This window comes from Sciurus carolinensis, chromosome 9, assembly GCF_902686445.1.
Source record: "Sciurus carolinensis chromosome 9, mSciCar1.2, whole genome shotgun sequence".
NCBI lineage: Eukaryota > Metazoa > Chordata > Mammalia > Rodentia > Sciuridae > Sciurus > Sciurus carolinensis.
The window spans coordinates 83217682-83230785 of NC_062221.1; the positions used below are offsets into that span (position 1 = coordinate 83217682).

Below are 13104 nucleotides of genomic sequence, written 5' to 3' on the forward strand. Positions count from 1 at the left end.
GTGCCTTCGGGCTATTTTAAATTTTCCCTGTAACCTTGAGGTAAAGGTCAGTTCTCCTTGTCTTAAGTAGTTTGAATAGATTTTTTTCCCCTCTGAATGTTCAAAGGTTTAGTTGTTTCAAATAAATTTTCCCATAATAACAAAGACATCTACAATATATTGTATGACTTATCCTTACATATTTAAAGTCAGCACATGGAGGGTACACAGCTCAAATGCTGTGTTGTTGAAAAGTTATTCCCTCTGATAATGGCTTTGCATAGTTTTAGTGTCATATTTCTGAATTCTTATAATACTTTATGTATCACATACTACAGTTTTGACTGCTATGCTTAAAATATGGTGAGGGAGTTCATTTAAAATATGGAAATGTCCTGGTTGGTTGCACATCTGAAGAAAGGGTGATAATCAGTGCTGATATAAGCTGAGAATACAAAGTAAAGCAATTACCTTCTTCCAGCTCTGAAGTCTCCCTTTGGTCTGACAGTCAAAAGAATATTTATTAGCAAGCTTAGAAAATACTCGACTATCCCGCCCAATTCTTGTTCTGACTTTGTTGGAATAATTTTGATTATCTCAATTCTCAATTCATTTTGGCTAAAGTGTTATTGATTCCTCAGCATTTAAATACGAGAAGCTAAAGAAATTGTAAGAAAATCGTGCTGAAAAAAGTCTTATTTTTCACTTGTAGCTTGAATGCAAAGTTTGTTTTCCTGAAATTTTAAAAATAAATGACAGAATATATGTGATATAGTCTAAGGAAATTCCTTATAAAAAGAAGCAATTTTAAAATATGGGTCGTGAAAAAATTATTAAAATACAAACAAATTTTCAAACCTTTAGAAGGAACTCAAGTGGTCCCTGACTTAAGACCATCTTTTTATTTTACCACGGTACAAAGGGATATGCATCCAGTCAGAACTGTACTTTGAATTTGGATCTTTTCTTAGGTTAGCGGTGTGTGCTAGAGTAGTCTTTTGTAATGCTGTTCTGTGGTAGGTGACCCAAGCCTCAAGTCAGCCTCATGCTCATGAGGGGAAACCAGCACCCTGTGACATGTACCTTGTAGCTAAGGTATGATAGTGTTAGACATATTAAATGGTTTTTCAACTTTATATATGCTCAATTTATGATAGGTTTATTAGGGATGGACTTAACCCCATTGGAAATGGAGGAGCATCTGTATATAGCAGAACAAGCACAATATTGTTGAGAGAGCACTTCTTAATTAGCATTGGAAATCAAGTATTAAGTTAGAAGGAAGAGTTTATCTTAGGTGACAGAAAATATAATTTATCTGTTGGTCAAACAGAGCTTGACCCATAGAAGATGACTACAGTAATTTCCAAACTTTGTTTTTTAATTTTTTTTCCTCACGTGCTTCCCATCATGGTCTGTTCCCTAATCATCAACCTTTCTTTAAATATAAATATTATTCTGGTGAAACCCTCAGTGATTTTCCATTGCATAAGAATAAAATTCAGTAACACTCCCCAGTTTAATTTCCGAGGTTTGCATTATTTGGCCCTGTCCACCTTTCTGACCTTTTCTAGTACTGCTCACTGACTAGCTCTTATTACACTCCAGCTGTACTGGCTGGACCCTCGTCATTTGAATCTCTCCCCAGATCTCTACCTTCTGAAAGTGGCCTTACCCTGCAGACCATACCCCTGTTAAATCTTTATATTATCTTGGTTTTGTTACCTTCACTTAATCCTCTCAGAAATGACCTTATTTTCTATGTCTTTCGGTCTCTTCTCCTATAATGACACAATGCAAATCATAATATCTTCCTTGTAAATTTCTTGTAAATATTATATAGGATCAATGAATGTCAAGTGCTAGCACACACAGTCAGTCAATAATGGTGGCTAACATAGTTATTGTGAATCCTGCATAAGGCTCACCTAGGTATGAGAACACAGGATCAAATATCCAGTTAGCTTCTGACTAACAAGGTGTCTGGTGGTCTTCACGCACCTCCTACCAGGTGCCCTGGAACTGTAACTGTACCTGATGCAGGATCCTCAAGACAATTCTAAAACGTGTTTAGGTAAGGTAACAAGAATATTCTTGGTTCTAGAGGTCAGGGTATTCTGAAATCTAGAAGGTTCTTCATCTCTAGAACTTGGGAACATTTTGGAGAGATTAAGAGAACGACTCCTGAAGTCTGAAATGGTTGGACCTTTTCCCCCAGATAGTGTCAAAGTGGAAGCCATTCTGTCCTTAGAAGGGCCTGGATAAGGGCCAAATTTATGAGAAAATTATTAGTGGTACAAATAATTATAACACTTATAATCTCTTAACACTTATCAAGTGCCAAGTTTTGTGCCCGGAGTTTCACAGATATATCTTATTTAATGCGTTTTCTTCAACAACAGTGATATAAGTGTTAGCAAATTCTCTTTTAAAGACAAGGAAATTAAGACTCCGAGTTTTAAACTCTACCCACACATGGTGATGTCACATCCTTCATTTTAACTGCTTTAAGATCCTGAAGTATGGAATTTACCATAGATTCATCAATTTTAAAGAGGCTTATATGAAATTTTCATTAATTAATCCCAGAGACCAAAACCAAACTTTTTCTTTTCTAAGATAATTGTAATCATAATTCTGATATTTTCATGGCACTATAGCATCCACTATAGCATCCATGGAAATACTTCAATCACTGCAGACATTTGAGGATAAATGTTCAAGATCGTTTTCACATTTTTGTTTTCATGACTAATAAGACAGTGAACAACCTTATATGCTATCCATCTCTTTACCAATATGAGAATTTTTATGGGATACTTGTCTAGAAGTGAACTTGCTTTGTCAAATTAAACTTAGGCATTGAAAACTGAAAAAAAAAAAAATTCTTGTCAGAGATTGTAGATCCTGACATGAATCTTCTTCGTCTTTGGGCTGTGGACTTGTCCCAATATCCTGAGATATGTGTGGGGTCCTGACAACTGGTCCTCAGGCTCATGTCAAAGTCTCTTCCTAACCGCCTTAAAAGAAAGTCTTTTGTCAATTACAGAGGAAGCTTCCGACATCATTTACTTTGGCACATCCAAGAAACGCTTATCAACCTTGAAGTTCATTGGGCAATATGGCAATGGTCTGAAAAGGTGAGAATTTCCCCCTTAGGACGTACGTTATTCATACTAGAAACAGTACTGAAGGCAGTCTTGCGCAGAATGTTTCAAGTCTGTAGAACTTTAAAAAAGAGCATAAACCTGGAGAGGGGGTCTTGTTTTTGGAATCTCCATACCTATAACTGACTAAGCTCTTTAAAAACGAATTCTCACACTTATTAAGATGATCTTCTTGTAGGCCCTCCCTGAAGCAGTAACTTTGGAGTTTCATGGTGTCTCTATGTCCTGTTGTTTCTCAGTGTTTATTTTAGACAATGTGTTGTGACTTCAGCTTTTTCTTAGTTTGCCTCAGTGAGAGGGAGGACACAAGGCTTACCTGAGTGGTTCCTGCTTCTGCGTTATCTCTGGAGCCTTGGATGGAACGTTATCCCAGTATCCATGTCTCAAACAAGAGTGTGGGGTTGCATCCTTTCAAATGCATTGGCTCTGCTTTGAGAAAGAATACTTGTGCTCTCTTGGTGATGGGTCAATAAGACCAGCTGCTAAAACAAACCAAACCCATGCTCACTTGCTGCTTCTTTTTTGGTGTTTGAGATATACGTCATTATGTTATTTATCTTTGATACAGCGGGTCCATGAGAATTGGAAAAGACTTTATTCTTTTTACGAAGAAGGAAGAAACGATGACCTGCGTGTTTTTTTCTCAGAGCTTTTGTGAGAGAGAAGGTCTTAGCGAGGTAAGATTTGAGGGTTTCCTTCCATTCCCATGGCAACAATGCTCTTTGCATTTACCCTCTCAGGAGGTGAAGCCAGTTATTACTGAAGGTGTCTGTACGTTCTTGGGGGTGGGGGGTGTGTGTCATGTGAGGCTTTTTTCTTTCTTTCTCTTTTTCTTTGCCTTTTTTTCTTTTATCTTTTTTTTCTTTCCATGGCTGAGATACCAGCCCTTGGTCTCACACGTACTAAGCAAGTACTCTACTTCTGAGCAACATCTCCAGCCCCTGGAACTCTGTCTTAAGTACTTTATTTTCATTTCTCCTTGTGCCCAAATCTTCCAGAATAAGAAGCTCCCTTTGGTGTAATGAGCTTTCTAGAAGAAGCCTGCAAATTCTTTCTACCATTTGTGATATAAATGGATTATTGATTTTAAAATAAATAAAATATTAGGGTCAGAGATTTAGAAAACAAAGTATAAAGAAAAGTTGAATGCAAAATAAACTTAAAACTGTAATTCTCGTGACCATACTTTTAACTCCATTTGCTGACCCAGGAACATTATATTAGTGTCAGTTATGATTAAGTATAACAAACACGTGCTGGGGAGCTGCTGTGTGCTCCACCCTGGACAGACTGTGACGGGTAGAAAGCCAACTGAAGACCATGTAACCTTCAGAAAGCTTTCAGTTGCAAAGTAAGGTAGACTGTTGTGATTGGACAAATAAGAAAATGAGGCTGTTTAAAAAGAATGCTGTTCAATAAATGTGTGTGTTATTATGAAACTGTCGAAAACTGCGATAGGGAGGATTAGAGAGCTTCCAGTGACCAGTGAGTGTTCTGTGGAGAGAGCCTGACTTGAAGCTGGACAAGCTAGTGTGTAAAGAAAAATGGAGAGGCACTGGAGGGATGGCTTAAGGTGTGAGCCTGCCTCAGGGTGGGGTGGGGACACAGGAGTGTCTGTAAGGAGTAGCTGACAGCAGGAAAAGGAGTACTCTCAGCAGTTGAGTTGAAATTCACACCTGCGAGAGCCTGGGATTTGGACTAAAGCTGAGGTTATACCTCCCCAAATGGGCCATTTCCTCTTTTTTTTTTTTTTTTTTTTTCACACTCACAGAAGCAACTTCTTCCAACCATGTTAAATGATTCTTTTGAGATTGACCGGTGCATCTCTAAGGAGCATGGTGGTATTGCTGCTGCTTGATTTTATTTAGGTATTCTCCAGTGACCTCCCACTATGGAAGGGGATGCAAGCCTACCTTCCTTCTCTCCTGTTTTCCTGTCACACCTGGCCTTCCAATTCTCCACCTTGACCGTGGCTCCCTCCTAACTTTGGTTATGCCGGTGTTCACTAATAGACCCTGTGCAGATGATACCACGTCATAAACTATTTTGGTTTTCCTCATGTGCACAACTTTTTATGTCTCTAGAACGACTAACTGCCTGCTTTCTTTTCGGTACCCTTACCGCTGTCGCTGAATATTTGCTGTTTATCTCTTGTACTGCGTGGTTATCCCCAGTCAGGTTCTCTCTTCTCAGCCCCACCTTCCCTCTGCCCTCTGCTCTAGAGCCCTGTCATGCTCTGCAGATCACACTCCAGCTCTCCACGGCCAGAGCTCAGTCATCAGCCTAGGATCAGCCCTTGCAGTTGTCCCGGGTCTCGGATCTCTTCTCTCTCAGAGCTCAGATCTAAATCGCACGTCTTGTTTTGCAGCTTGTGTAACGTAGTCTGTAATTGTTTCTTGGGACAGAAGAAAGATCTTCTTAGACCTTCACACGTTAGAATGTTCTTATTCTCCCACACTCAGTCATAGTTTGGCTTGTTATCATCTTTGGGCTGAAATTCATTGTTTTAGTCAGCTTTTTCGCCACTGTGACTAAAAGGATCTGACCAGCACAATTGTAAAAGAGAAAAGATTTATTTGAGGGCTCACTGTTTCAGAGGTCTTAGTCCATAGAAGGCTGACTCCATTCCTCGGGGCTCAAGGTAAGGCAGAACATCACGGCAAAAGAGAACGGTAGAGGGAAGCAGAGAGAGTGAGTCTCCACTCTCCAGATACAAAATGTACACCACATAGCCACGCTCCAATTCCAGTTTCCTCCAGCGACACCCTACCACTTCAAGTAATCCCACCAGGGATTAATTCACTGATTGGTTTAAGACTCTTACAACCCAGTCATTTCTCCTCTGAATCTTTCTGCATGTCTCACATGTGAGCTTTTGGGAGACACCTCACATCCAAATCATAACATTCATTTTCCTTCAAGATTTTATTTTTATTTCATTTTACTTAGTACCAGGAATTGAACCCAGGGGCGCTTAACCACTGAGTCACATCCCTAGCTCGGTTTTATTTTTTATTTTGACACGGGGTCTCACTGAGTTGTTGAGGGCATTGATAACTTGCTGAGGTTGGCTTTGAACTCACAATTCTCCTGCCCCAGCCTCATGAGCCTCTAGATTGCAGTAGTGCACCACTGTTCCTTCGAGATTTTAAAGGCATTGCTCCGTTATCTAGTTTCTAGTGCTTTTACTGAGAAATCTGAAGCCATTTAATTTTATTCCTTACTCTGTACTTTTTGAAGGTCAAAAGCTACATTGTCCCCAGTGTTCTGAATTCAGGATTTTACCTGTGTGGTCTATTTACATTACATGTAGAACCTTTTCAATCTGGAAATTATACCTTTGTAATTCTGGAGTAATCTTCTTTAACACTGATGAATTTCTCTTTCTTCCTTCCTTTCTTTCTTTTTTTAATCTTTATCTCTCCTCCACTTCCCTCCCCCTCTCTCCCTCTTTCAGTACTAGGCATTGAACCCAGGGATGCTCTACCACTAAACTACATCCCCAGATGCTTTTAATTTTTATTTTGAGACAGGATCTCACTAAATTGTGCAGGCTGGACTTGAACCTGTGATCCATTCACATCAGCCTCCCAGTTGGGTTTAGAAGCCTGTGGTCACTATGCCCTGCAGCACTGATGATTTTCTTTCATCATATTCTCTTTTCTCTCGTTTTGCTACCCTGTTTTTTTTAGCTCTTTGATTTCTGTAAGTGGTTCTTTGATTTTTTTTTTCCTCCTATTTTCTGTCTTATATTTTTGATTTTTTTGGGGGGGGGAGATTTTTCAATATTTCCAATTTTTTCATAAATTTCTTTTATAATCATATTTTTAATGTCTAAGAAGTCTTTTTTATTCTCTCAGTAGTCCTTTTTCAAAGCCGTTTGGTTCTTATTTCATGCATACAGTATTTTTCTTATAGCACTGGAGATTTTATTAAATTTTTTAAAATCGAAATTGTCATCTTCCTCTTTTGGTTTCTATTTTCACTGAGTCAGTTGTTTTGTTTCTATTTGTTGACTTGGTTTTTGTTTATAGTATTAGAGCCTTTTCTTAGATGGTTGTTATTCTAAACATTTAAAAAAGTAGTCCAATAAAATGCTGACTGAACCGAGCGTGGGAGTTTCAATGATATGATCCAAGCAGGTTGTATCGCTGGGGGATCCTTGTTGTCATTTTCTTTAGGTCTTTCCTGCTGAGCTGGTCAGATTTCTAAGAGAAGACTCTTGCAGTCTTCTGCCTGGAGACCTGCTGCCAGACTTCCAGGGGCAGATGAGACAAGATGCTGAGGTTCTCAGCATCCAGCATGTACACTTTGACTCGGTCCCTCAAATCTCAGTAAGCTTTCCTTAATGACTCTGTGTCTTCTAGTCCAGAAACACATTGTTCCAATCTTCAGAGAGCGAGCATCCAGGGGCTCTGGGGTTTGGAGGAACGGTTGCCAGATGGGGATCTAGATGCTGTTTCTTACTTTCATGCCATCAATCTGAATTGTAAATCAGGCTGACTCCTGTCTTTTCTGGCAAGGGCTTTGGATTGTATTTCTTGGTAGGCTGTCATCTGCTTTTCCACTTCTAAAGTGCTGATACTGTGTTTCCTCTGCCATTCCACCCATCTTTCAAGAGGGTGCAGAGGTAGCTAGCCTCCATCTATCCCCACATTCCATAAGTATACATATTTTTTATCTGTCTCCTCTTTATAAAACTAAAATACAGGAGGAAAATAAACTTTTAACTTCGTGTTTTATGATTTGGTTGAAGAGTAGAATAACCTAGGATCAGACAAAAAGATGGTTGGTCTTGTGTACTTAAGAATAAATTGATGTGTATGTGTGTGTGTGTGTTTTTTTTTTTTTAATAGGTTGTAGTTCCAATGCCTTCATGGCTAACAAGAACCAGAGAATCCGTCACAGATGATCCCCAAAAATTCTCAACAGAATTGTCTATAATTTATAAATACTCGCCATTTAAAAATGAAGCTGAATTAATGCAGCAATTTGATTTGATCTATGGAAAATGTGGTAAGATCATCAAAACTCTGAAATTTGATGGAAGTTTTTGTTTCAGTGTCTTATGAAACATCTCTACATATGTTTTTATGTTAATAATCTCATGTGGATTCTCATATGGGAGCAGCCATTCATTTTATCCATATGAGTTTTGTCTTAAGAGAATTGAAACAGGAATTACCGTAAATCCCTGACACAAAGAGAGAGGTTCATTGTGTTTGCAGGAGCTTTGTGAAACTGAATGAGAAGAGGATGATGCAGGCCATGACCCAGTCCCTGTACCTTATAGCAAAGTTATTTGTTATTTGCACCATGTAACTGAAATGCTTATTACAGCATCTGAGGTGCTTATTATAGTATCTGAGATTGTGAGTTATGAGGCTGATAAGAGTTACCAATTTACAAAATAATGAATCTTTGCTTCTGTGGCAGAGAATTAGTAAAAGCTTTGTTGATATTCTTTTCCAAGATTTTCAGATTTTCCCTCATTCTCTCCACCTCCTCCAACTTTCTGCTCAACATATCAAATGCACCATGTCCGCTGACATTTCCAGTGCCAGTCTTTCTCCAGACTCCCACCATTTCTCATAACTCAGCTTTAAAGAAAACTGTGTGCAACTCTTGGATTTATGTATTATTTATAGTGAAATTTTATTTCAATTTGTTTCAGACTTGATTTGCTTTACCTCAAAAATTTCTTCTACATTCTGTGGCATTTTGTTTAAAAATGATGTTTTAAATCACCTCTTTCCCTTTGTCACAGAGGAAAAATAATGGCAATTAAATTAGTATTCTCTTTACTAATATATACACAATATATTTTAAGGACAGTAATTTACTCCTAATTGTGAAATACAAATATTAACGACGAGTTTCTTATTTCCTGAATACTTTTCCCAAACACTTTCTAAAAATTCATTTTATTCTCAGAACAACTATACGTGGTGGGTCCCTCCTGATATCTATTGTATAGAAAAATTAGGTTTGGAGATAGTAAGAAATTTACCTGAGGTTACTGTACTAGTAAATGGTTGACTCAGGATTTAGACATAAGCAGTTAAGCTTCCACGTTCTCAACCACTATACTCTTTTTATTTCTCCCAACAAAAAATACAGTTAACTTTCCTTTTAAATTTCTGTGACAGCCCTGTTTGTCAGAGAATCAACTTTGCCAATGATTTGGAAATTTTTGATATAAAAAGTTACTTAGATCAGAGGTTAACAAACTATGGTGACATACCTGTTTCTCTAAATAAATAAATCGCAACTACGCTCATTCAGTTTTGTCTTTTCTGGGACTGCTTTCATGTTATGGTGAGTGACACAGTGGGAGTGATGAGCAGATGTGACAGAGACTGTATGGCTTGTAAAGCCTAAAATATTTACTGTCTGTCCCTTTTCAGAAAAAGCTTGCCAATACCAGCTATAGTGTCTGAAAGCAATACTTTGTACAAATTTAAAAACTCATCTTTGTTCTCTTATGCATTGATTTCAAGTTCACCAATGAGACCTTCACTTAAAATACAAACTTGGCTCAATTTCCTAATGCTTTCCATAATGCAAATTATGAAGAGTGCTAAAGTTTGAAAGACTTATAATGAATTGAATTAGTAATAAGAAACACCATATTGTAGAAACTCAACATTCTTTGGCAAAGAGTAGAATTTGCTATAAGATATGTATTTTAGAATATAGTCAAACTTGTTATTTACTGAAGTACAAAAGGAAGCTTGGTTATAGCATATTTAATTATTCCAAGGATGAGGTGATAGCACAATGCCTAGCATTTAGTATGTTAAAAATACTGACAAGTCAAACATCTCCTTTTTTACCAGGTACTTTGCTGGTTATTTATAACTTGAAGCTTCTGCTTAGTGGAGAACCAGAGTTGGATATTAAAACTGACAAAGAAGATATACTGATGGCTGGTGCTCTTGAAGAGTGAGTAATGTGTGTGTCTGAAGAATGACTCTCCACAGTAGCAGTGAGCTAGGTTTAGGAGACCTTGCATCCGAGTTCCAGGTCTGAGGCCCCTGGGCCTTACATTGGCACATAAATTTTACACCAGTTATCAAAGTAAGTAAACTAGATCAGGTTACCAAACCATGTGTAAGCTTCAAAACAATCTTAAGGCTTCTCAAGAAACAAAGGATCTTGGGCTTCATAGAGACCTACTGAGTCAGAATATCCAGAAAGGAAGCTTAGAAATCAATACTTTTTATATATTCCCCAAGTGATTCAGAGATGTCAGCATGTTTGGGATTACCAGATTATAAGACTTCTGAAGTTCTATAATACCATAACTTTCTTTATTTTTTACTTTAAATTTTTTTTTGTGGTGCTGGGGATTGAACCTAGAACCTTGTGCTTGCTAAGCAAGTGCTCTGCCAGCTGAGCTATATCCCCAGCCCTCTTTTTTTTTTTATTGATTCTTCTTAGTTATACATGACAGTAGAATCTATTTTGATATAATTGAACAAGCATGGAATTTATATTATTCTAATTAGGACCCCATTCTTGTGAATGTACATGATGGTGAGATTCTCTATGGCGTATTCATATACAACATAGCAGAGTATGTCAAATCATTCCACTGTCTTTCCTATTCCTATTCCCCCTCCCTTCTCTTCATTTTCTTTTATCTAACACGCTGAACTTCTACTCTTTAACACTTCCCCCATTACTTTGGGTTAGCTTCTGCATATGAAAGAAAATATTCAACCTTTGTTTTTGGGAATTGGCTTATTTCACTTAGCATGATAGTCTCCAGATCTATCCTTTTACCCACAAATGTCATAAAGTCATCATAACTCTCTTTTAAGTAGGTATTAAACCCTAATCCAAAATTTATTATTCATTATAAATCACCAAGAATGGACAGACATTAGCTTGCCTGAAAATTCAGTGATAAATTAAAAGGAATATGAACAAATGGCCATATTTTTATTTTGCCAGGATAGCCCTATGAAATTCCATTTGAAGTTTACAAATATACATATTCATTCTTCTTGACTGCTAGGGATTCATGGGAAACAGAAGGAGAAGGTCCTGAGGGGCTTCTGTGGCAAAATTCGGAGAAAGAGATAGTGACAAGAACCACGTTTCTCATTAGGGACTTATTAATTTGTGTCTGCTGTTTCTTAATGTCAGACTCTAGATATAAGAATTCTATTCAATTTATAGAAATGTGAAAACTACAAATAAGAGTGACATATTTAATCTTAATTTTTCTAGTAGCCACAGTAAATAAGAAGAAGCAAATGAGATTAATTTTAATAATTTTTTATTTAATCTATTGTACCCAAAATATTACCATTTCATTTTCAATATGAAACTATTAATGAGATCGTTTACATTCTTTTTTCCAGTCTTCAAATCCAGTGTGTTTTATTTTTACACAGGAATTTGGACTAATGTCCAGTAGCCACTTGTGGACAGTAGCTACCATATTGGACAGCGGATTTTTAGACTAAGTTATTGAGACCCAAGTGAACAGACCAAATTACTAGAGAACATCTCTTCTTTTGCCTTTGAAGTGCAATTTAGAATGTTCCTTTGACAGATAATTAAATGTTTGATAACACCTTTGGATTACTTTTCTACTTTTGTTCTGATGTATATTTTTTTCTGATATTCCAACATGTGGATTTCCGAATATACATAGAGAAGATGTTTTTGTTCTTTTAGAAAAAAATACATCCAACCTAATTTCTGTTGTAAAAATGCTGGGAACCCTTTTGCCAACAGTAATGTGCCAATATCAGGGAGGAGGTTCAAAATTGTTACCGGCACCTCCATTACTATCTTCCCCTTTTCCCACTGCCCCTGCCCTCTGCTTAACAGTTGGTTCCCAAACCAGGATTTCATGCTATTTAAAAGCTTTGAATACAAAGTTTCTAATGGTTATCTGTCAGAGTGTCTTGGCATTTCAACACTCGTGTCAGAAAACAATGCATTATTAGAGGAATAATTTGACAGAGCTAAGTTTTGAGGAAAGTTTTTGCCGTTTTCCAGAGTATTAAATGAAGCCAGAAGTTTCTCAAGTTATTCAGGCAGTTAGTAACAAATTAAAGAAAATGAATCACATCTACAACGCATACAGTTTCACTCTGGAAAATTGACTGTTGGAATTTTTTTCAACAAAATTTTTCATCATTTAGTCACAAGAAAAATCTTTTCCAAGACAGGGATAGGGTTTTGTGAGGAAGGATTATTATAAATAGAAAACAAAATTTCCGTAACACGGATTCTATGCTTCAAATGAATACCTCCATGTGTCCAAGAAGCTTTAGCAGTACCGTGTCTTTAGTGGTAGTAAAGCCACCGCTCCACTGCTGCTTCCTGCCTGTCACTTGCAAGCACCTTTCAACCTAGAACCTGCATATTTTTAATTTGTTAACAGACATAGCAATTTGCTGCGTGGGGTTACCAATTATAGGTTGGTCATTGTTTCTGACCCAACTCCTCCTCACTAAAGGACTAGATAAAACATAGTTCTTAGGCTAAAAGAGTAGTTAATTCTAGTCCATTATGGATCTGTCCCTTGGTCCTCCTCTGTTCATGGCTTCTGATATTTAAACTTCTAATTAAGTGCAGTTTTGTATTCTTGGTTTTGAGAAGAGGTGGTTTATAATGTAACGAAAACTCTACATTCCTTTTTCTTGTTATTATCTCTCCTGTTAGCCACTGGGCAGGACTCTGCATCTGTCCAAAGCAGATTTCAAACCTTGAAACTATCATTTTCAGGTTTGGTTTTAAATGGGGGTAGTCCTGATGATTCTGTGAAAATAATTAAATTGTGTAGAATTATGAACATTTAAACTTTTTAAACTCTGTCCTCAGAGAATAAGCTTTTGGAGTATTATTTACTTTCCTCTCATTTTTATTTATTGCAAAATCTGTGGTAAAACAATATTTTAAAAATTTTAAAGAAAATGAATTTGTCATAATTGAT

At 37.1% G+C, this 13104-nt stretch overlaps 1 protein-coding gene across 1 annotated transcript in view; it reads left to right on the forward strand.

Annotated features, from left to right (window-relative positions):
• Morc1 (MORC family CW-type zinc finger 1) overlaps positions 1 to 13104 on the forward strand; it is a 146302-nt gene that overhangs the window by 12728 nt on the left and 120470 nt on the right. The window contains 4 exon segments of the mRNA XM_047565496.1: positions 3029 to 3119; positions 3715 to 3823; positions 8003 to 8162; positions 9986 to 10091. Of these exon segments, the coding sequence (XP_047421452.1) occupies positions 3029 to 3119; positions 3715 to 3823; positions 8003 to 8162; positions 9986 to 10091 (466 nt within the window).